Source organism: Aedes albopictus, chromosome 3 (genome assembly GCF_035046485.1).
Source record: "Aedes albopictus strain Foshan chromosome 3, AalbF5, whole genome shotgun sequence".
In the NCBI taxonomy this organism is placed as follows: domain Eukaryota; kingdom Metazoa; phylum Arthropoda; class Insecta; order Diptera; family Culicidae; genus Aedes; species Aedes albopictus.
The window spans coordinates 340,806,142-340,832,126 of NC_085138.1; the positions used below are offsets into that span (position 1 = coordinate 340,806,142).

The 25,985-nt window shown below is 42.3% G+C and overlaps 1 protein-coding gene across 3 annotated transcripts in view; it reads left to right on the forward strand.

Moving 5' to 3' along the window:
• The window catches only part of LOC109424672 (prolactin-releasing peptide receptor), a 561,567-nt gene that overhangs the window by 409,175 nt on the left and 126,407 nt on the right, over positions 1 to 25,985 (forward strand). Inside the window, exon 3 of one of the 3 annotated variants that reach the window (XR_009995745.1) lies at positions 1,939 to 3,823. Coding sequence is in view for 1 of the 3 variants with exons in the window: in XM_062843101.1 (XP_062699085.1) it covers positions 2,110 to 3,714 (1,605 nt within the window). In the remaining 2 variants the exon portion in view is untranslated. Of the gene's footprint in view, positions 1 to 1,938; positions 3,897 to 25,985 lie in introns of those variants that run through there. The other 2 variants (XR_009995746.1, XM_062843101.1) reach the window with 2 other exon arrangements.

Below are 25,985 nucleotides of genomic sequence, written 5' to 3' on the forward strand. Positions count from 1 at the left end.
ATTATGCGAATTGTCTGAGTTATACTGGCAAGTGCCAAAAATGGGTCCTCCTATCCAAATAGCCTCAAATTCTTGCTTGTTTTCAGAATCCCATATATTTTTTTGGAAAAATTATCACTTAACTTTGCGATACGGGTACTTCACAATGTGATAAGATGCATTGGTTTTTCATCATTTTAATTTTTAGCAAAACCCGAAATGGCATACTGAAAAACGGATTGAAAAAACAGATTTCTTAAAAAAAAAACAGCGGGCTGTAATACGGATTCAATGCTAGTAATGGACTTTCTAATGAACTAAAGCTTACTTCTGCGGTTTTAATCCCCTAAATTGAGTGTCTCAAAGTAAAGAATGATGACGAGTTTCATGTCCCTTCTTCACGTTAAGCACATTACACATAAGGGCTCAATAGATTATTCCTAAGGTTTTAAAACTTTTTGCTCTAGCAACGCCTTTTGCACCAACATTAGGCTGTCCCAAGAAAAAAAATGATGTTCGAAAAGTCATGGTGCTCAGTTCTCAAATGGAGGGTTTTGGTTGAACATTTCGATTTTCTAATTAATGATTTAAAGATTCCTCCAGTACAATTTTTGAAAAATGACCCTTTTTTATGAAAATTTTCCAAAAAATCATATTTTCATAATGTTTGTTCAACTTTTGTTGTTTTCTTCCGTAATATTTGTTCTCTCGTTGCACTAGGAATAGGGATCATACTTAAAAAGAGGGCCGCTCATAAATCATGTATACTCTTTGAAAGGGGGGGGGGGGGTCGTTCATGTTCTTGCAAAAGTTAACGCTTCATACACGTTTTCGAATTTTTGTATGGCTAAAGGCCACGTTGGGGCAAGTTTGGGGGTCGGTCTGAGATGACCAGGGATGCCAGATGATTTTTTGAAGAAGCTGTCTCACTTTTTTTTTTAATCTGCATCCCATACAAAAAAATATCAACCTCTCTATCACAAGAATTTGTATTTCATACAAAACATAATCTGTACTGATGCTCAAAAATAAAAAATCTGTATTTATAGCATCCCTGGAGATGACTTATTTTTGGTTTACGTAATGGCCCTAGACCCATATACCTATGTTTTATCTTGCTATTAGTTTAAAGACTGTCTAGCGTTTTACATAAACTTCATAGTGGGAGAGGGGGATATCTTGCCAAAGTCTACTGTTCATACAGATTTTGAAAGCTGTTTATGGGCGAAAGTCTACGAGGAAGGCTTTTAGGTGGCCAAAACAGTGTCTACGTAGTTAATACTTTCATGGTTGAAAATAAAAAAAATAGTACATGTATTTTTCGACAATTTTTGATGAAAAATTCACAAAAAATAGACCTTTTATTAGCACAAAAAAGGTATCACCGTCATTATAAACATAATATTTCTAAAACCAATACCAATACGAAGAAATCTATAAAAAATACAAAAAAATTTAAAAAAATCAAAAGTTGAAAAAATATTACGAAAAAAAATATTTTTTTGAGAATTTTCATAAAAAAGGGTTATTTTTTAAAAATCGTCCTGGTGGAACCTCTAAATGATTTTTTAGAAAATCGAAATGTTCTACAAAATTGCTTCAAATATGCATATCGTTTATTCAAGGGTTGAACACCTTCACTTTTTGAACATTTTTTTTTGGACAGCCTATTTCCCATGTATTTGGACTGAAAATCCTATACAAACTTCAACTGATTGGCGTCATCTCAGTTTTTAATCTATAAGGCTGAAATTTTCAATTAGTCTGTTAGAGAAATGGAGCGTTAATGTCATATGCGGATAAAAATGAGGCTTTAGGAGAAAAAAGCGCTTTCACTTACGTCACATAACATTTTAAAAACTTTTGGCTCAAACTCGGGGTTTTGTCTTTTCATGTTATTTAATTTTTGGTAAAAAAAAAACTAACGAACTGTTTTTTTAAATTATTTTTAAATGACAGGCCGCACCCTAGTGTATCAACAACTGGTTCATTTTAAAGTGAAGTAAAAGTAGCTGTGCAACGCTAGCAGAAGATATGTGATGAATGTGTGGCCCAGTAAGGAGCTATAATTGATTCAACGGCACACTCTCCCGGGCGTGCACCATCATCAATCATCCAAAGTGAAGCACGATGGCCATAACGATGTCATCACGTGGTGGTGAGGTCACTGGGCTGCCAACGGCGATGACCGTGACCGGATCGTACGAGGCTTTTAGCGACGCTGTTAATATGACGTTCAGCTCCGTTGGGGACCCAACTGGGCGGAACAGTAGCGGCCAAGCTTTGGTCCAGGACAATACCAGCGACGTGGTGAACAACGAGATGGTTCAGGTGGTGTTCTGTCTGCTATATTCGAGCATATTTATCCTGGGGATTTTTGGAAACGTGTTGGTGTGCTACGTAGTGTTCCGGAATAAGGCCATGCAGTCAGTGACGAATCTGTTCATTACCAATCTGGCATTGTCGGATATTCTGCTGTGCGTACTGGCGGTACCTTTCACGCCTTCCTACACGTTCTTCGGCAGGTGGATTTTCGGCAAAGTTATCTGCCACACGGTGCCATTGGCGCAAGGATGCAGTGTCTACATATCCACCCTAACTCTGACCTCCATAGCGATAGATAGGTTCTTTGTTATAATCTATCCGTTTCATCCCCGAATGAAGCTATCGACCTGCATCACGATCATAGTCCTCATTTGGATATTCTCCATGTTGGTAACTCTTCCGTACGGTCTGTACATGAGTCATCACGACGACACCAACGGAACTCTAGCCAACGAAACCCTACCGGAGAATCGAACGTTCTACTGCGAGGAACTATGGCCAGAAGACATGCGAAAGGTCTTCTCGATCGCAACTTCGATCCTGCAGTTTGTCCTGCCATTCATCATCATGGCCATATGCTACATCTGTGTGTCAATTAAGCTAAATGATCGCGCCCGAACGAAACCGGGATCGAAAACTACTCGCCGAGAGGAAGCTGAACGAGATCGTAAGAAACGCACCAACAGAATGCTGATCGCCATGGTTGCAATCTTCGGAATCTCCTGGCTCCCACTAAACCTTGTCAACATGAGCAACGACTTCTACTCGGAGCTCAACGATTGGCCGTACTACAACCTACTCTTCTTCATCGCGCATCTGATCGCCATGAGTTCAACCTGCTATAACCCGTTCCTCTACGCCTGGCTCAACGACAACTTCCGGAAGGAGTTCAAGCAGGTCCTGCCCTGTTTCAATCCTTCGCGTGGGCGAAGTACCGTCAGCACGCGTCGCTCCGAACACCGGACCTGCAACGGCAACAACGACACCGTTCAGGAAACTCTCATCCCTTCTTCCCAAGTGATACCTCCGGTCTCCAACAGATCACCTAACACCACCACTACCACTACCACCACCGATTCCAACAAACCCTCCGTCGATTCAATCCTCCTGTCCGAAATTGTACCCCCAACCTTATCCCCAGACCCTCCTCTACTGCCATCGATCCAGAGCCAGGAGACGATCGTTCTCCCATCCGGGGTCCTAGAAACCCCCTTCGAAGTGCAACTGCCTCCACCACCGAAACCCACCAACGGTCACCGGTCGCCATCCTCCAAGAACGGCGTGGGGAATGGTGGCCTAGCACACGGTACCAATATGACACCGAAACCCTGCACAAACCCGAAGCTGCAGTCGCTGATTTTGATCAACGATGGGACTTGCGGCGACACCAAGGTGCCGGAGATATTGTAAAAAATCTGGAGTTGAGACTGAGCATTATAACAAGTAAATTTACCATCTACTAACAGTGATCGAACGTACCGATTCAAGACTCGAAAGCATGTGTGTGTGTATTTTAAAGGTAAGTCACAATTTTAATTATTTCTATTTTTCTGGGAGAAATTGATGAACTGATTTAAATTAATTATAAAGCTTATATGGGTATTGAACACTTTTTATGACCAAGTTGCCCTTTATAATATTCAGTATGTATTTCTTCTAAACATTCAACAAAAGATTTTTTTTTAACTTTTGTATTTTATAAATTGAAAATTTCAGCAAAATTAGAAGCAAAGTTCTTAAATGTAGGTATATGTTTTAGAATCTCCAAGAACTCCGTGGAGTATAGGTTATTGAATCTGCAAGCATAATCAGTCTGAAACAAGCATTAAAGATGTTCTGAAACCGTCTAATACGTTTTTGAAATGCTTTAAACGCATCTGAAATTCTCTTGAAGCTCCGGCATCTAACCCCTCCCCATATGCCTCTGAAACATCTTGGCTACGAAAATCCTTGAAACTGCTTCGGAACCCGTATAACGCACATGAGAACCCCCGAAAACGCCTATGTGACGCCCCTGAACTTTCCCTCCCGAAACTGGGATTTCGAGAACCTTTAAAGGGTACTACAAAACGTTTCAGAGGAGTTTCAAATGGATTTCAAGGACGTTTCAATAGTATTATGGATGTTTCTGGGGTTTTTCAAGTGGTTGCGAGGGTTTTCTGGACGGATCTCAGGAGCTAAGAAGCGTTTGGGGGTCAATAGTAGTAACCCATAGGCTGGAACCCTCTTGGATTCCTCTAAAATCACCTGAAACGCTACGGAGGCCTCCAGGTACCCCATGAGACCGCCTAATACGCTCTGGAGATCTCCTGGTGCCCCTGAAATCCTCTGGTACCCCTTTGAATGCCTTTGATAAACCCTGGAACCAAGGATGTTTTCGATCACCTGGCCATCATTTGACTCATTTGTCCATAACTCAGTTCAGAAGCATAATATTGAAATGAGATGTTCGGCAAACTTGTAAATGTTTTACCTACAATTATCACCAAGGACACCATATCCTAACTCTCATATATGCGGCGTGACAGCGCTAGTACCACCTACTCATACTAAACGATAGAAAAATCCGATCGTTTAGTATGAGTAGGTAGTACTAACACTTTCACGCCGTAAATATAAGAGTTAGAATATGGCGTCTTTGGTGATAATTGTAGGAAAAACAATAATCTACAAGTTTGTCGAACATCACATTTTGATATTAGGCTTCTGAACTGAGTTATAGACAAATGAGTGAAATGATTGCCAGATGATCGAAAACGTCCTTGCCTGAAACGCCTTTGAGATCCTCTGAATTGCCCCTGAAACCCCCTGAAGTACCATTGAGGCCATATTGAGCCCCCTGGTATTCCCTGAAACCCCCTAGTATCCCCTGAAGCGCCCCTGAAACCTCCTGGTACTTCCTGAAGCCACCTGATACGCCCTGAGAGTACTCGCTAGGAACTCTTTTGTTAATTTCTTTTCATTCGTGAATTTTACCTAATGCTAATTCTTCACGACCCCGCTAGGTACCTTAACCAATGTGACACAAGGACGGTGTAGAAAACTTTTTGTATATTACACAGAACTTTGATAGTATGAGAGCGCTAGTTAGATAATTTTCTTAGCAACCCGCAGCATCTTGACAACGCTTGACGTCATACAGTCAGTTGTTGTGGTTATCAACTCTTCGCCTAAATGCCCCAGAAACTAGAAAAATTCCATCGAAGCCAAAAATGCCCTTGAAGCGGCCAAAAGCCCCCTGGAAACCTCCTGAGACCATCTGAAATGCCATTGAAGTGATCCTGAAACCCCTTAAGCCACATCTGAGTCCCCCTTAAGCGTCCATGAGGTTTCCAGGTACCTCCCTGAATCCTTTTGGAATCCCCTGAAACGACCCAAAGAACCGTTCAAGACCCTCTGGAGCCCCCCGGAAACCACCTTCGAACCTCTGAAGCGCCCATGAGATTTCCTGTAAAGCCTATGTGATACCTGGAAAATCCCAAAAGCACATTGAAGCGCCCCTGGTGCCTCCAGAATCCCTTTGAGACCGTCAAATACCCTCTAAAGCACATAGAAACGCTCCTAAAACCTCCAGGTAGTACCCTGAAACCTCATTAAACTCCCCTGAAATCCCCTGTCATCCCCTCGAAGTTCTCCTGAAATCTCCTGATACTCCACGGTATCAAAATCTCAATTATTATCGAACTTCCATGTACGAATCCTTCGGATTTTTCTTCACAAATGATTAATATTTTGGGCCCTACATTTAAAATCGAAAAACTGGAAAATATTTTATTAATGTCAATTATTTCATACATGTTGTTTGAGACCTACTCGGGTTAAAAATAGTATTTTTTTTATAAGAAATATAGCGAAAAACAGGTATAAATCAAAAATTTCCCAATGGAGTATTAATACTTTCCAATTACATATAAAATATAGTCAAAATGCTGACATTCTGTGAAGAATGTACATGAAAGTGCGATAATAATCGACATTTTGACATTCAGCCATTCCATAGAAAAACGATATAGTGCATCTCCGATTGTCGTGAAACTTGGTGGGCTTGTAGTTCTTCGGAAATAATTAGACCCGTATTTTTTTATTTCGTCATTAGGGTAACCAATTTTCATAAAGGGTGGTCCAAAAAATTAAATTTTTCAAAACTAAAAAGTTTCAAAAAATCGTAACTTTTGAACCAGTTGACCGATTTTAAATTTCTTTTTTTTTTGTTTGAAAGCTATTGAATTGTAGTTTTCAGGAAAAATACGTTAAAGGGGCTAAAATGTAAAAAGTACTATAAAATATGCAAATATATTAGTTTTTTCATGTTTTCATGGTCTCGGGACCAAAGAGGTACCCTGGTTTTATATTTTTTTCAGAAAAATCAGGAAATTTGGCATAACATATCAAAAAATCAGAGATGTATGTTTTTTAGTTTTTGAGATATGATTTTTTGAAAATAAAAGGTCAAATTTTCCCCTCCTATTTTTGCCCACTTTTTGTTAACCTTGTTGTGGTAAATTTCACAGGCAACGTAAACAAATGTTTGGTTGCACACATACAAGTATAAGTAATGGCTGAATTATCAAAATAGTTTACATCGCATAAAACGAAGTCTAAAAAGATGAAAAAATAAGCAAAACTGCTACCGCTCAACAGCACAATTGTGCTGGTTCGTCACGAAAGGGATAAACATCCTCTAGCCGCCTTTGTCATAGTCATGATTACATTTTCTAATGCAGAATAAACTAAATCCTCTTTTTATGCAGATTATATTTATTCATCTGCATCTATCTATGTATTTTTAATTTACGTGCAAGGCATAAATGCAGAACCAATATTGTGCATAGAAAAGTGTAATATCGCCGATTACTATGGCAACGGCGGCTTGGGCCATGTATAGGGAAGAGCAAGAGGAGGTTGCAGGGGCGTTTCAGGAGATACCAGAAGACCAGTGGCGTTTTCGGGGCTCTGGAAGGCATTGCAGAGAGTTTCAGAGGATTTTCGTTTTTGAAGCATTCGAATCCGAGGGAATTGATGAGGTTTTTGGAGACATTTCAGGAAGTTTCAGAGCATTCAGTTTCACAGGCGTTATGGATGCATTGCGGAGATGTTCTTCTTCTGTTTCTTTATGACTATACGTCCCCACTGGGACTTGGCCTGCCTCGCTTCAACTTAATGTTCTCAACTGTAACGGGAATCGAACCCACTGTCTCCGGATTGGCGATCCATAGCTGGAGACGTAACGAGAGCGTATTTGGGGATTTAGGAAGGTCTCAGGGGTCCGAGGAGGCTGCTGGGTGATTTTAGGATGCTTCAGATTATTTCCCAACACCCCTTCAAAAAAAAAAAAAACTCGTAGAGCACCCCTGAAATGCCTTTTGATTTAAGGGTGTTTCTGAAATCCTCCGTGATATGACCCTAACCTGAAATGTGACGAACGCCCCTGAAATCATTATAATCAATTTGAAATGCCCCTGGAACCCCTTGGACATCCTTTAAAAGGCTCACAAAACCTCTTGAAAGGCGCCTGAAAACACCTTGTAACGCATCTTAAAAGCTATCAAACGCTACCAAATTATCTACACGCAACCAGATTCTAATACAATACTGTATAAGTCATATGCAACAAATGATAGCAGTTGCAGGCAGCACTTCCCCTCATCATTAATCACCTTTGTAATCGAAGAACATGTAAAAGTGACGCGAACGTGTGGAAGTTACAGTCTATTGTCTTCGGTGCAGACAAATATTGATGGAGTTAAGGCGGGGTTGCGATCATCTGACGAGATGAAATTGGGTGAGATCATTCTGATTTTTTTCTTTATAGAAGGAGTCGTGGTACTTTTGCCAATGCGGTTTCATGAAACTCCTTTAAAACCACTTAGAGTGTCGTAACATCTACAAATTTATCCTGCAGTTCTTATATTGACTTTATATTGAAGCAATGAAAATGTTAGAAGAAAGTTACGTGAATAGCAATCTAAGCATGAAATGCTCATATTTGAATGTACAGAACTCACAGCGACGAAGGCCCGGAGGGTCGAGTCACATATACCAATCAACTCAGCTCGACGAATTGAGGTGATGTCTGTGTGTGTGTATGTATGTGTGTGTGTGTGTGTATGTATGTGTGTGTGTATGTGTGTGTACAAAAAAACTCACATCACTTCTTGGCAGTAAACCTCAACCGATTTTAATGACCGATGGTTCATTCGACGCGGAATCTGGTCCCATTGTTTCCTATTGAAAATGGTTCGAATCGGTCCAGCCGTTCCGGAGTTATGGCCATTTTGGTGTTCCGGACCGGTACCCCAGGAAGGGGCCAGATATGAAAATGCTACAAACCCATGCATGCGATACATCAAACCGCGGCTTTTTCGATCATCTGATCAATGGTAAGCAAGAAAATAGTCTCAGACCATATCTGAACCGGTAGTGTCCCGGAACCGGCTCCGGGTGTCCTGCCGGAAGTGGTCAAATATTAAAATGCTACAAACCCATGCATGCGACATATCAAATAGCGGCTTTTTCATTAACCTGATGAACGGTTAGTAGAAAAATAGTCTCAGACCATATCTGAACCGGTAGTGTCCCGGAACCGGTTCCGGGTGCCCCACCGGAAGTGGTCAAATATAAAAGTGAACCACACTCATGCATGCGACACATCAAATAGCGGCTTTTTCGATAAGCTGATGAACGGTTAGTAGGAAAATAGTCTCAGACCATATCTGAACCGGTAGTGTTCCGGCACCGGTTCTAGGCGTTCCACTGGAAGTGGTCAAAAATACAATTGAACCAAACCCATGCATGCGACACATCAAACCACGGCATTTTCGATGACCTGATGGATAATGAGCAGGAAAATCATCTCGGACCATATCTGAACCGGTAGTGTTCCAGAACCGGTTCTGGGCGTCCCGCTGGAAGTGGCCAAATATACATTTGAACCAAACCCATGCAAGCAACACATCAAACCACGGCATTTTAGATGACCTGATGGACAATGAGCAGGAAAATCATCTCAGACCATATCTGAACCGGTAGTGTTCCGTAACCGGTTCTAGGCGTTCCACTGGAAGTGGTCAAAAATACAATTGAACCAAACCCATGCATGCGACACATCAAACCACGGCATTTTCGATGACCTGATGGACAATGAGCAGGAAAACCATCTCAGACCATATCTGAACCGGTAGTGTTCCGGAACCAGTTCTAGTCGTCCCACTGGAAGTGGCCAAATATACAATTGAACCAAACCCATGCATGCGGCACATCAAACCACGGCATTTTCGATGACCTGATGGATAATGAGCAGGAAAATCATCTCGGACCATATCTGAACCGGTAGTGTTCCAGAACCGGTTCTGGGCGTCCCGCTGGAAGTGGCCAAATATACATTTGAACCAAACCCATGCAAGCAACACATCAAACCACGGCATTTTAGATGACCTGATGGACAATGAGCAGGAAAATCATCTCAGACCATATCTGAACCGGTAGTGTTCCGTAACCGGTTCTAGGCGTTCCACTGGAAGTGGTCAAAAATACAATTGAACCAAACCCATGCATGCGACACATCCAACCACGGCATTTTCGATGACCTGATGGACAATGAGCAGGAAAACCATCTCAGACCATATCTGAACCGGTAGTGTTCCGGAACCAGTTCTAGTCGTCCCACTGGAAGTGGCCAAATATACAATTGAACCAAACCCATGCATGCGGCACATCAAACCACGGCATTTTCGATGACCTGATGGATAATGAGCAGGAAAATCATCTCGGACCATATCTGAACCGGTAGTGTTCCAGAACCGGTTCTGGGCGTCCCGCTGGAAGTGGCCAAATATACATTTGAACCAAACCCATGCAAGCAACACATCAAACCACGGCATTTTAGATGACCTGATGGACAATGAGCAGGAAAATCATCTCAGACCATATCTGAACCGGTAGTGTTCCGTAACCGGTTCTAGGCGTTCCACTGGAAGTGGTCAAAAATACAATTGAACCAAACCCATGCATGCGACACATCAAACCACGGCATTTTCGATGACCTGATGGATAATGAGCAGGAAAATCATCTCGGACCATATCTGAACCGGTAGTGTTCCAGAACCGGTTCTGGGCGTCCCGCTGGAAGTGGCCAAATATACATTTGAACCAAACCCATGCATGCGACACATCAAACCATGGCATTTTCGATAACCTGATGAGCGGTAAGCAGGAAAATAGTTTCAGATCATATCTGAACCGGTAGTGTTCCGGAACCCGTTCCGGGGTTCCCGCCGAAGTGGTTAAATCTGAAAGAGAAACAAACCCGTACATGCGTCACATCAAATTATTATGGAAGAAGACAGGCATAACAAAAGCCGAACCGTCTCCCGAAGCCGCTATCGTGGTGAAGTGCATTCGTTTGACATTTTTGTTTCGAACAGTAGTTTGATTGCTTGTGTTGCGAATGTCGGAAACAAAGGAGGCTGAATATCAACGAAAAGGTTCAAATGACTGTGATCTCTAACAAGATTGATCACGACTTATCGACAACCTGATGGAAAAATAGGTTCAGACCACATTAGATTCCCGGTAGTGTTGCGGGTTCAGCTGTGACTTCGAAAGTGGTTAGGAGTAAAAGTGAAGCAAACCCATTCATGCGATATATCAAATCGCGGTGGTTAGGTAAAGGTGAATAAATAGCAATAAAATATTCTCAGACCATAATTAGGACAACCGGTAGTGTCATGGTCCATGACTCATGGAATCAGATCCGGCTATCCCACCGGAAATTACCAAATATAAAAATGAACCAAATAAATACATACGACACATCAGATCGCAGATTTTTTGATAATCTAATGAACGGTTAGCAAGAAAATAGCCTTAGATCACATTAGAGACTAGCTGTTGTGTAGCAGAACCAACGTTCATGTGAAAAATTAAATCGTGGCTTTGTTTAATGGCCTGATTAACATTTGGTATGAACAATAGTGACGAATAGGTCTAAGTTCTCATATATGAGAACAAAATATAGACAAAACTAAAGCGATCTCATCAAATCGTACCATTTCAGATTTCTAAGGTGTAAATTAATAGCAGGCCTCAACGTTGAATGGAAAAATAAGAATTTGATCGTGTCAACAGAAGATGGTGGCTGTTTTAAGGAATTTTGAGCTCTAAAACTATGTAAAATAAGTGTATTTGATATGGGAAATATGTTCGGAGTCCACCAGAGTATCCAAGATAGCGGTCCAAAGGCCCAGTATTCAAGTTAGTGCCTATTTTATAGGATTTCTTGCATTATGGGCATATTTTGTATGCAAATATGTCCAGAATTTAAAATTTGTAATTAGAAAACCCAAGCTGTGCGCTGTTTCACAAGGTCTGTAATATGACTATAGTTTGAATGGGGAAGAATGCCGGTCTTTGCCCAAAACTGGTAACCAGAAAATCATAAACGACATGCCAAAATTCAATACGGCGACTATTTTATGTAATTTTAGGTACAGGGTCCAAAAATGAATACCAGAGCATCCAAGATGGTGTCTCAATGTTCAAGATGGCGGTTAGTTTAGTTGGGGTAGATATCCGGAGTCATAAAATGATGACCGGAAAATCTAAAATGACTCAAAATTTTGCGGCTTAGTGACACTTGTTTGGTTTGAGTTTTGGATCGTTGTCTTATATTTTCTGAATATTGGATGTTATGCTAATATAAAATGTATCCATATTGAGTAGATTTAGCAAGCAGTTTTCATTTTGTATTTATGTCAATGTCATCAACATGTCGCTCGAGTTTTGTTGGAAGGATATTTTAAAGCACGAGAAAGGCACCATCACCGCTAGGTGCATTAATTAGGGTTTTTTTATCTTGTGATTGATCGGTACAATCGGAATCTCCCTTGTTCTACGATTATCGCGACGCATATGTCCAGTGGTGTGAATCATATTACCTACCATAGGTGACTTCCAGATTCACACCCTACCTTACTCTACTAACAAATATTACTTCCTGAGACAACTGTGGGGATGCTGTGGATTCCACGGTTTCTAGTAATAACGTTTGTCGAACTAACATTCCTACCCTCTCCCGATGACCGAAAGGACGTGGCCAGCGACTTTTAAACATTGAACTCTCGAATTGTGCACATTGAGAGTGTGTAGCTAGTCCCAAGCACCATTCAATGGTTCAATGGTCAAGAGTGGACAGGGTGGATAGGACGTGAATATTCAATCATAAAACTCTCCATATACAATGTTTACACGGTCGGCAATCTATTCTTAAGAATTAAAGATCCCATTCCACTCGATGATAAAAACAATGTCGTGTACTACATACAATGTTCCAACTGCTGCCCGGCATACTATATTGGAATGACCAAAAATCGTTTGAAAACCAGAATAAGCGGTCATCGGGCACTCTACAACACCATGGACAGGCTTATCGAGCAAGGCGCAGACAACAGGAATCCACGAACAGCATCGCTGAGTGAAAGGACGGCGTTACTGCAGCACAGCATAGAAGAAAACCACAGGTTCGATCTGAAACAGGTCCAAATTTTAGAGAAAGTAAACAAAACAAATTCTGCAATTTCTAGAGATGCGTCAGATCGCAAAGAACAGATACAGCATCAACAGACGAACCGATACTGATGGACTACATGCAATCTACGCAGGCATATTACACGAAGAATAAAAAGCTAGCGGAACACGAATAGTAAACGAAATGGGACATGTAGAGAATGCGAACAACACACAAACACAATCACATACTCCAATGTAAATACCCAAAATTTATTAAACACCTCACCATATTGTATTACCACACCAACACGATCATTCAAAGTTGTGTAGATATCCACCATAGCAGGTGTCGATAAAAGTGGAGGCGATCAAAACCTAGAAAGTTCTGCTAAAAACGAAGCAGGTCCAGCCGAGGGTCAAGTCACAAATACCAATCAACTCAGTTCGATGAATTGAACAGATGTCTGTGTGTATGTATGTGTGTGTACAAAAAAGGTCAGTCACTTTTAAGGTACTTGCCACATCCCGGATTTTTCGGGTTATAGCTTGAATCGAACCGGAATTTTATCGCATTTTTTGCTAGTAAAAATGGTTCGGATCGGTCAAGGCATTCCGGCGCTATGGCCATTTCAGTGATCCGGACCAGCACAGGTAGAACTGGCTGTATATAAAACTGAACCAAGCCCCACCACGCGACACATCTAACTGCGGAGATGTTTGTAGCTTTAAGCATGGTTGACGAGTTATGTGCGAAAATCAACACTGGAGAGCAGAAGTTCCACGATATCGGCTAAAAATTCAAGATGGCAGCCTAATATTTAAAATGGCGGAAGTTAAATTGAGTTTTAGGTAGGGCTGCAATTTTTCGACAGGCCTTTATGATAGCGATATTTTGCCTTTTTCATTTTCTCCGTTTCGGTTTGCCTGTCATTGTTGTTTTCCAATCGGCAACGCGGGAGCGAAATGAAAAAGGTACTCACACTCGCACGCAGTGTACTGCAAGCGACAGGGGTAAATTTCCATTCAATTTTCTGTAGTTGAGTGTTTTCACCCGTGGTATATAGGGTACTCACTCTCACAAGCCACCGCTTGAGATGAATGGCCTGTCAGCATGAGTGCCTAGTGTGTGGGTGGATGATTGGGAATTGAACTTGGTTGGTCGCTCACGAATGGAGCTCTCGGACTCTGTTAGTTCTCACATTGAGGAACTGAAAACGACCGCCGCAGTCACTCATTTTCGGCTGAAAAACAGGCACTGAGACTGATATTTAGCGGTCCTGGTTTAAGGCACTCAGACCATGCAATATGGTTATATTTGGTATAGGAAAGACGTGTGGACTCCAAAAATGGCGACAGAATAGACAAGACGGTTCCAAATCCAAGATGACGGCTCTAAATTCAAGATGGCGGCTGTTTAATGGAGTTTTAGGCTCAAAAACAGTTTTATATGGGTACATCTGGTATGGGGAAGAAGTCTGGGGTCCAAAAACGGCAACCAGAATTTCCAATATGGCGGACTTAAATCCAAAATGGCGGCTCAAATTTCAAGAAGGCGGTTTTTTTTCAAAAGATTAGAGCTCATACATCAAAATCCAGATAAACGATATGATTTTTGGTGCCATGAAATGGATATTTATAAACGCATGAAAATGCGACTTTTATCAACATGGCACTTGAGTTTTGTTGAAATCGATTTATGAAGGCACCATCACCGCTAGGTGGATTAATTAGGTTTTTTTGTGAGTTAGGTTAAACGTTTTGTGAGTAAATTTCCATTAACGTTATCAAAACATTAACAAAACTATATATTCATATTTCATTGCGCTCGAGCCTAGCTATTTAGCACTGTAGTTGGAGGAAATGCCAATGCAGAACCCGTAGCTTCCGGGAAGGTAAGCCCAGCTCCCTGGGTTAGTGGGTTGGTGTCAGGCCCTGCGAGCCAGCCGTAAAAAAGACTAGCACCGGAAAATCAACAAGAGAAGAATGCGAACCGATACCAATGGCGACGACCACAGCGACGAAAAGGGACTTGCGATTGGAAGCTCGGTACGTGGAACTGCAGATCTCTTAACTTCATCGGGAGCACCCGCATACTCGCCGATCTACTGAAGGACCGCGGGTTCGGAATCGTAGCGCTGCAGGAGGTGTGTTGGACAGGATCTATGGTGCGAACGTTTAGAGGTAATCATACCATCTACCAGAGTTGCGGCAACACACGTGAGCTGGGAACAGCTTTTATAGTGATGGGCGACATGCAGAGGCGCGTGATCGGTTGGTGGCCGATCGACGAAAGAATGTGCAGGTTGAGGATCAAGGGCCGATTCTTCAACATTAGCATAATAAACGTGCACAGCCCTCACTCCGGAAGCACTGATGATGGCAAAGACGCATTTTACGCGCAGCTCGAACGCGAGTACGACCGCTGCCCAAACCACGACGTCAAGATCATCATAGGGGATCTAAACGCTCAGGTAGGCCAGGAGGAGGAATTCAGACCGACGATTGGAAAGTTCAGCGCCCACCAGCTGACGAACGAAAATGGCCTACGCCTCATCGATTTCGCCGCCTCCAAGAACATGGCCATTCGTAGCACCTTCTTCCAGCACAGCCTCCCATATCGTTACACCTGGAGATCACCACAACAAACGGAATCGCAAATCGACCACGCTTTGATTGATGCACGGCACTTCTCCGACATTATCGACGTCAGGACCTATCGTGGCGCTAATATCGACTCTGATCACTACCTGGTGATGGTTAAACTGCGCCCAAAACTCTCCGTTATTAACAACGTACATTACCGGTGGCCGCCCCGGTACGATCTAGAGCGACTGAAGCAACCGGATGTCGCCACCGCATACGCGCAGAATCTCGAGGCAGCGTTGCCGGACGAGGGTGTGCTCGATGTGGCCCCTCTAGAGGACTGCTGGAGTACAGTCAAAGCAGCCATCAACAACGCAGCCGAGAGCACTATCGGGTACGTAGAACGGAGTCGACGAAACGATTGGTTCGACGAGGTGTGTAGAGCGGTTCTGGAGGAGAAGGATGCAGCGCGGGCGGTAATGCTGCAGCATGGAACCCGACAGAATGTGGAGCGATACAGACAGAAGCGGAAGCAGCAGACCCGTCTCTTCCGGGTGAAAAAGCGCCGCCTGGAAGAAGCGGAGTGCGAGGAAATGGAGCTGCTGTGCCGTTCACAGGAAACACGTAAGTTCTATCAGAAGCTCAACGCATCCCGCAAAGGCTACGTGCCGCAAGCCGAAATCTGCAGGGATAAGGACGGGAGCCTCCTGACGGACAAACGTGAGGTGATCGAAAGGTGGAAGCAGCACTTCGACGAGCACCTGAATGGCGAAGAGAATGTAGGCACGGAGGACCAAGACAGCGGAGGAAATGACTATGTTGGTGCAGCAGAGGACGGGAACGAACCAACTCCCACGCTGAGGGAAGTTAAGGATGCCATCCACCAGCTCAAAAACAACAAAGCGGCTGGTAAGGACGGTATCGCAGCAGAACTCATCAAGATGGGCCCGGAAAAGTTGGCCACCTGTCTGCACCAGTTAGTAGTCAAGATCTGGGAAACCGAACAGCTACCGGAGGAGTGGAAGGAAGGGATAATCTGTCCCTTCCATAAGAAAGGCGACAAGTTAATGTGTGAGAACTTTCGAGCCATCACCATTTTGAATGCCGCCTACAAAATGCTATCCCAGATCATCTTCCGTCGTCTTTCACCTAAAGTAAATGAGTTCGTGGGAAGTTACCAAGCCGGTTTCATCGACGGCCGGTCGACAACGGACCAGATCTTCACCGTACGGAAAATCCTCCAGAAATGCCGTGAATACCAGGTCCCAACGCATCACCTGTTCATCGACTTCAAAGCGGCATACGACAGTATCGACCGCACAGAGCTATGGAAAATTATGGACGAGAACAGCTTTCCCGGGAAGCTGACTAGACTGATAAGAGCAACGATGGACGGTGTGCAGAACAGCGTAAGGATTTCGGGTGAACTATCCAGTTCATTCGAATCTCGACGGGGACTACGACAAGGTGATGGACTTTCCTGCCTACTATTCAACATCGCCCTGGAAGGTGTTATGCGACGAGCCGGGCTCAACAGCCGGGGTACGATCTTCACGAAATCCAGCCAATTTGTCTGTTTTGCGGATGACATGGATATTATTGCTAGAACATTTGGAACGGTGGCAGAACAGTACACCCGCCTGAAACGTGAAGCAGCAAAGGTCGGACTGGTGGTGAATGCGGCTAAGACAAAGTACATGCTGGTAGGTGGGACTGAGCGAGACAGGACAAGCCTTGGCAGCAATGTTACGATAGACGGGGATACTTTCGAGGTGGTAGAAGAATTCGTCTACCTCGGTTCTTTGCTAACGGCGGACAATATCGTGAGCCATGAAATACGAAGGCGCATCATCAGTGGAAATCGTGGCTACTATTGGCTCCAGAAGAAACTGCGGTCAAAAAAGATTCACCCCCGCACCAAATGTACCATGTACAAGACGCTAATAAGACCGGTGGTTCTCTACGGACACGAGACATGGACGATGCTCGAGGAGGACTTGCAAGCACTCGGAGTTTTCGAGCGACGCGTGCTAAGAACGATCTTCGGCGGCGTGCAGGAGAACGGTGTGTGGCGGAGAAGGATGAATCACGAGCTCGCTGCACTTTACGGCGAACCCAGCATCCAGAAAGTGGCCAAAGCCGGAAGGATACGATGGGCAGGGCATGTTGCAAGAATGCCGGACAACAACCCTGCAAAGTTGGTGTTTGCTAACCATCCAGTTGGTACAAGAAGGCGTGGAGCGCAGAGAGCACGATGGGCGGACCAGGTGGAGCGTGATCTGGCGAGTGTTGGGCGTGACCGAGGTTGGAGAGCTGCAGCTGCAAATCGAGTATTATGGCGGCAAATTGTTGATTCAGTATTATCATGAATTTGAAGTTAACTAAATAAATGAAATGAAATGTGCTACTAAATAGCGGTGTGAGCTCAATTAATGTAAAGTGTTATACGAATCTTAAATCTATTTTTTAACCGTTATGTGGCCGGCAAACTTTTTGCTTTTTTCTACACCGTGTATTTTGAATGGGTGCTGGGTACCCGGGTACCCTGCCGGCCACATAAGGGTTAAAAAAGAGATGAATCGTTCACTTGTTCGTATCATCTGATGAAACGTAATTCTGAAGCAGAGACTTCTTAACCCTCCTTTGGCATTAGGGTCATTTTTATCACAAACCGTTCTCTACATCAGTGATCAGCTGCCAATGTGATGCAAAAGGAAGGTTACGCTACATTGAAATCCGAATACTTTTTTTCGGGAGACTGTCTGTCTCTAGGGCTCCCCGACTCTGATTGAAATTAATGCAAACAAACTCTTCACCTCGATTGAAAATGGGAGTAAGTTACTCGCGCCACTAAATTGATTGAGTGAAACGACTTCCGAGCTTCTCCGTTCTTCGTTCTTCTCAACTGATTGCAGGCGCGATGCTGCATATCCATCCAGTCCAGACCAGACACACCACTAGCGAGAGGAGACGCACAGTGGAGCACCTAGTACATCAAAACTGATCAAAATTATTTTGACGCATTTTCACAACCCAAATGCAACCCAAATTAGTAATGAAACGTATTTCATAGTTTTCGTATTTTTTTGTTTCGTCATTAGGGTGACCAATTTTATGATTGTAAAAGTCAAAATTTTTCGAAACTAAAATTTTTCAAAAAATCGCAACTTTTGAACCAGTTGACCGATTTTAAACTTTTTTTTTTGCTTGAAAGCTGTTGATTTCTAGTTTTCAGCGTTTAGAGGGCCAAATAGTGTTTTAACGCAAATAATATCATATAATAATATAACTATCACGATTTTTTCAAAGTGTTGCAACTTTTGAAATCGGAAACATCCGGAAGGTTTTCTTTCTGCATTTGAAAGAGGAACAATAGTTTTATCATACACTAAACGCAGATTTTCCGGAAACAGCCGGAAAATCAACTTATTTCATTTTGAATGTACGGTAAAGGATTCCATCAAATATTTTTTTCAATATTTTCATATATTGTATGTAAATTCAACGTCAATTTGTTTGGGTTTCAAATTAACAGAATAACAACATTAACCTTCATTAACAAACTGCATTGTTGAATTGATTGACTATCAATTTCATTCACTTTGTACGGTCAAAACTAGCACGCGCTGTGAGTTATATCAAAGAAAACGGCTTAACATCAGCTTCACTTAACCTCTTCTGATAAGCGTAAACAAAACATTTGTACACTACTTAGGGGCTGTCCATAAACCACGTGGTCATGAGGGGGGGTTCGGCCAATGACCATTTTGTATGGACGAAAAAAAAATTTTGTATGGACTAATGACCACGCGGGGGGGGTGTTGAGAAGTCCCAAAAAATGACCACGTGGTTTATGGACAGCGCCTTAACTGTCAAACGATAATACGATAACTACACTTGGCAAAAACACAACGGAAAACCAAATTACTTCATTTTGAGTTTTTCCACTTATGATCAGGTTTTGATGTGATTTACTCCAATGTGAGACGATAGGATAACTTAATAATGGCTCCTATTTGTCCCGCTCGAATGTCAAATTAAAAAAGATAAATTGACCCCACTCGGGCGAAACCGCATGATTGTCGTCGTCGGTCGGTTGTCGGTCGTTGTCACAGCTATACTAGGTGGGTATCTACAACCTGCACTGTCGCCGTCCACCGCGTCGCGTCGTGCCGCTTGACTGTTGCTTTTTGCTCGGAGTGCTGCTGAAGTGCGCCCATTAGTAAGTAGACCGGGACACCAGAGAGAGTGGGCGAAGTGGAGCAGTGTAGTTATGCAATTTGTTGGTCACATCTGCATTGGATCTCTGGTGCCCTGCTGTTTGGGAAGTCGTTTGGGTCTATTACAGTTTGCTGTGCGTTCCGGGATCTGCAGCGACTGAAATGAGAGCGAATTGGAGATAAGAAAAGCAATTTTGTTTTTTTTCAACTGCGGACTTGCATTCATTGCACAAGTTTGCTGTAACTAAAAATAGCCAACAAAATGAAAGTATTGTACCAATTCCAAAATAGAGAACTGCAGAAATTTCAGCTAACGACCAGCTTTTGAAGTAGATCAAATCTGAATGATAAATTATAATTGCTTTTCTTATTCTAGACGTTTTTAAATTTTCTGGAAGCCCCATTTAAAATATGATCCTAACTTTTGAATTGCTGTGGAAAATAACTTTGAAGTTGACGAAAGTTTGCATTCTGAAAAACAAAATAAAAGTCCGATTGGAACCTTTTTGAGCAGGAACCTTAAATGGTTCTTAATATGCCCTCAACGCAATTTTCTTAAGCAGTTAACATACTTCAATCCGCTCAAATAAACTGTTTATTTCTTAGACGAGCAATAAAAACCTGAAGAGAACCCGAGCCCACCATTTTCAAAAACCAACGACGGGTAGGCATTGGGAAAAGCATCCAAGGAAAACAAAGCGGAAACAATTCGACAGAGTAATAAAACCCAACCGAATTACAGGGAGTAGGAAAGCATTGTTGCCTCCTCCCGGAAACACTTTTTCGACCGTAATTTACACCAGAGCCGGGAAGAGAACGGAATTGACATTTTCAAGTAGAGTATGGTTTTATTATATTAAAGGTCTTGAATTTAACAACATTTGCTGCATTCCTCTTTTACGAAGCTGGGTCTCAGTACGTCCGATTCCAACGTTGTTCCCTTGATAAACGCCATACTCTCGCCGATGTTGTTTGCCCACATTAAATTAAGAACCATGTTGTAGGTTATTCCTATCCATTACATAGTCACGAATCCCATCGAACCGCACTACATGCTGTCGACTGACGCTAACCGTACGGTTCTGACACTGATGAGCGAGTGGCATCAGCACTGTTCAGTATGTACCTAGTACGAAAGGACGATAGAATTCGGACGCGTCTACCTTGTTGTCCTAGTCGGTTCTTTCGTAATTAGTTTATCGCGGCATGGAATGGTATCCGCAGCATACCTGCGGCAGTAGACCAAGACCACTCGTGTTGTTGATGTAGGGGAGACTGGGTAGATTTTATCCTCGTGGAAGTTTTAACTCTTCCGTGAGGTGTTTTAAATTATTGAAACAATATGGAAATGTTTTTTTTTTTTCAATATTTCTGTGTGAAACATTAGGATTTTCATTACGAAAATTTCCCATACTGACCAGGAATCTAACTCTTCACCTTTAGCATGGAATTGCTGGAAATCTCCAGTAAAATTTTAAAAATTCCTACAAAAAGCAATACATATATTTTTTTTATCTAGTTCATTTATTTGGGGCTCAATCGCGTATAACGCTTTACGGAGCCGGTCTCCCGGATGGCCAGGAGCAGCTTGGTAACACAAAGAGGGCAAAACAGAGAAAACAAAAAAATCTGGAGAAGAAAACACAAGCGAATTAAACTTTTATACCAGCAGAGCGAAGAAAGTCGAAAATACATCCCATGTATGTGACATCGCGGGTCCCCAACACATCTCTCATAACAACAAAGGGTTGTCTACCTCGGGCCTCAAGGGTATTCAATAGTAGCGCTCTGGAGGCGTCATTATCCGGGCATTGCCAAACTACGTGGTCGATGTCATCATAACCGGAACCGCACTTAGTACAAACATTTCTCAACGCGAGGTTAATCCTGTGTAGAAGGTTAACTCTCATTAGAAGAAGAGCGGTTTCGCATGTTGCGAGCCACTCTCCAAAGCGTTGTCATTGAAGTTTCTTATGAGAGACCCTCAATGAAGTGTCGCCAATAACTACGCTTCTTCGCTTTCAGCAGGTTTCTCAGCTGTCTTTCGAGCTTTGCGTACTCTTGATTCGATTCCAAAAGATACCGCTTCTGCATACTTTTGCTAATCGATATTCCTTGTGAGGTCAAAAGGAACCTGAATTGGATGGTCTGACTTTTCACTATTATGCTTTATGGTGGTTATTATGGGTAAGTGATCACTACCATGAGGATCCTCGATTACCTTCCACAAACAATCGAATGATAGTGAACTTGACCCCAGTAATAGGTTGAGACAACTTTCATTGCCCTCAGATGCAACACGTGTCACTTCACCTGTATTTAAAATGTTCAAATTGAAATCGTCGCACAAATCATAGAAAATGGCCGCTCTATTATCGTCATATGGTTCGCCCCACCCTGTACCATGTGCGTTAATATCACCCAAAATTAAAACTGGATGTGATAGTGCAGAAACCGCATTCCAAAGATGACGGCGGTTAATTGAAATTCTTGGAGGAATGTAAACGGAAGCTACGTTTATTTGGCAAGCGACGATTTCTACGCCAGGATGAGTCGCGATTGGAATTCTATAAAATGAGTCTTTTTGATCCCCAAAAGAACTCCCCCATAATGGTCATCTCTATCCTGGCGTATAATGTTAGAAGCGTGGAAGTTGAGTTCATTTTCAGAAGAAAGCCATGTTTCACAAAGGGCAAATATATCACAATCAGAGTTGTGAATCAAAAACTTAAACAGGTCTAATTTAGGTTTTAGACTACGACAGTTCCACTGTAGCACAGTGATCATATCTTGTACCTCACTTGATGAATTATCCATCGAAAGATATGATCGCAGCAAGGAGGGGCCGTGATTGTGTCAGATTCCGAAGATATTCTTCTACTGTAGGTATAAACATATCAATAATGCCTCTAAATGTTTCTGGAAGGCTGAGGGCATTATATAAGCGATCCACGAGAACCCTAAAAGTAAACAGTCCTCGCTTGGGTCTAGGAGGCTTGCTTGAACTGCGAGGAACTTTGGTAGCTTTTTTCTTGCTACCTTGTCGAATATTTCTCTTTGATGTGTATTTAACAGGCGGAGACGGGGGTGACAGGTTCTTGCTACAACATGGATCTGAAGCTAGAGTAACCTGATTCTTCCGCGTTTTTAAGTTTACCCCGTCTCCTTTGACTTTAGGCAAACTTTTGAGGGAAGACTTCAAAAAGACCTTTCGGTGCAATCCCGGGGAAGATGATGACTTCGTTTTTCCAGGTGCGTGTACCTCCGAAAGAGATTCACCCTCATCAGTTTCGCCATCGTCCTGATCTTCGGAAGACAACTCCTGATAGGGATTTTCAGCTGGGACAGCTGATTCAGACACGGAATCTGGTGTTTTAAAAGATTTCACCATCTCCGCATAGGTCTGCTTGGAGCGCCTTACAATAGAGCGACTCTCATTTCGAATGCGTCTTTTGTAAGCCGGGCAAACTTGCAAGTCGTGTGGATCTCCGCCACAGTAGCTACATTTTTCCGCTTCCTGTGTGCAAGAGTCCTCCAAATGAGCTTGGTTGCATTTGCCACAACGGGGTTTGTTGTCGCAAAAGCTATCACTGTGACCAAACTGCTTGCATTTGGTACAATTAAAAACTTTCGGCCTAAAAAAATGCACTGGGTAAAAACCACCATCGATTACAACAAATTCCGGGAGGACGGAACCTGGAAAAGTCACTCGAAAAAACGCTGAAGGCAAGTACACCTTTTTATGTCCTTCCATGGCAGCCTTAGATAAGCGTTTACAGTCTAGGATAATGTCAGCATTTCATCGAGGATCTTCCCCTCCACCTCCACTTCTCGTGCTGGCACATAGACCGCATATTCAACAGTAAACGCTTCGTGTTGAGCAATTTCATTTGCTGCTTTGTAGCTAGGTGCGGTAACACGCAGCTTGGATGCTTTTACTTGGTGAATAACGGTCCCAGAATACTTACGCGTCAGCTCTCGAGAAATCGAAAGCATATTCAATGGTTTGCATTTGCGCCGGAAATAGACAACCCAAGGCCCAGGCGAAGATGACTGATAAAACCGCGTTCGAACAATGATATCATTGGGAGGCGTTTCACCTCCAATCGAAATCGAAATTTATGGAAAATAACTCAAAAGTGCAAAAGAGGAAGACAAAAACCTTAAAGTAATTACAGTGCACTTTCTTCCTTAGGACGACAACTGATAGGTTTGTAAACCAAACAATGTTAATAATATATAGAAAAAAAATAAAGCAAAAAAAAACTTGTACTAATAATATACGAATTCAATTCTAATGTTTATTTTAGCGCACCCTGTAGGATGCAAAAAAAAACGGTATTGAGAAAAAAAGAAAAAATAACTAATAAAAAAACAAAAAAATAAATGTTCTGTCATTTACAGTTTGTACACCCTTACCCGTATACAGTAGTTTGGGAACCACTGTTCTGGATGTCAAAAAAACACGTGGTCGAATGTGGACTGGGGATACAATAGACAAAAGCGATCAAAACAAATTGGGCGGACAAAAGTGTGTATCGAAAGAATGATAGGGGATTAGGGGCATAATGGACACCCTAAGCAAATGAGTATGTTAGGCCTGTATAACAGACAAAAACTTAACATATTATCAGTTGGCTTACAACTTTAACTTGTTTCCTACGTGTTTCAATCATTTGCAGCAGGTAGAATGGCATTATTGTGAAGAAATAGTGAATTGTAAACCGTGTGTTTTTTGGGATTGGCAGGAAAGGTACGGGGCGAAATGGACACCCATCAGGGCATAATGGACATCCCTGTATATTTTATGCTGTATCTTTGATAATATCGACCAGTTAAGTAATTTGCCTACAGAGATTCATACCACAGATATAATACTCCATCTTAGACGATTTTACATATCATCAAAGTTAATTAAATAAATTTTAGGCTAAATTAATCGGATTGATTTTTTCCAAACTCTCTAAAACGCCTAACAGTATGCAACGCGCGTACATCTATTCATAATTGCCAGTGTTCATTTCGCCCCGAATCGACTACAACATTGAAATTGCTATTTTCAATAAGTTTTGATCAAAAATATAATACTCCATCAATTGCTAAATCTGCGTATACATGTAGTTAAGCTAACAATTCACTGGTTTTTATGGTGAACACACTCAAACACTCGTAATACCTTATTTGCCGCTGCTTCGAAATTATAGGAAATCCAGAACGGACCGAAGAACTGCCAGAGTCAAGTTCCAGTCAAAGATTGTCTGTATTTCGGTAGTCATATTATTTATATAGGTTACTACAGTTTGTTCTTAACTTATTCTATTCATAAGTGTGAACGAGACGCCTGGAGTCATTATCGGAAAAGGTTTTTGGACTTGTGCAATTTGATGCCGCTTCGCTCGAGCGCTGTTTGGTACGACTCTACGACCACACACAGGGTGGTAAAGAGGAAAGGCAAATAACACTCAGGATATAATTAAAGTCGGGTATAAAGATAGTATGGTCGTGTGCGTGGCCGACGGCTGGTGAATTTTCCCGTTTTTCGATGAACTTTCTGAGTTTCTTATTCTTCTTCTGTTCTTTCGGTTCACGATTGGAATTTATTATGGAAACTTTTTGCACCATAAAACAGAAAATTTCTTCAAATGTGCAAATAAAGCAGGAAATCGTAAGGCAATCACTAGCACGCATCCCTCTGATGCGATCTGGTTGCAAACATCGATGATTTTTGTTACTTTTCTGTGATGTTTCAAGATTTTAAGAAACCTCACCATCAGCTGATTGGGTTTGCCATAACAAATTTCGGCTCATCTTCGGCTCTCTTCGGATAAACTTTTTTCGTTGCTAACGAAAAATTTCTCACGCATACCTGAGCGTTCGTGTACATTTTCCCCCCCTGAATAACACTGATCGATGCGGGGCCACAAATGGTTGCAATTGAATGCTGTTCTATATTGCGACATTTGCACCCATTTAGACTCGGCCGAAATTCATTATCATCACAGTCGAATTTCGCACACGACTTCGCAGCGGCTGGCATGCACAAGTTCGGTTGAGTTCAAGACAGGGGCGTCGGTTGCACAACAGGTAAACAAAATAAGTTTGATTAGTGTGAAATTTCGCTGGGAAATGATGATTCAGTGGATTCTCAAATTATCACAGTAGTCTAAACATTAATGAGAAACCCAATATTTTGGTAACATTGCATTTTTGAGGCAGATGGCCTTTACTACTGTTTGGTTACATTAGGTGTGAGTTGATATGGATTAACAGTGGTTTTTAAACAAAATGCCATTACACCTCTTTGCTGAAGCGAATCGAGAAGGATGTAGCAAACGGATTGTCGTGATCAAACACGCAACCCCATCACCAGTG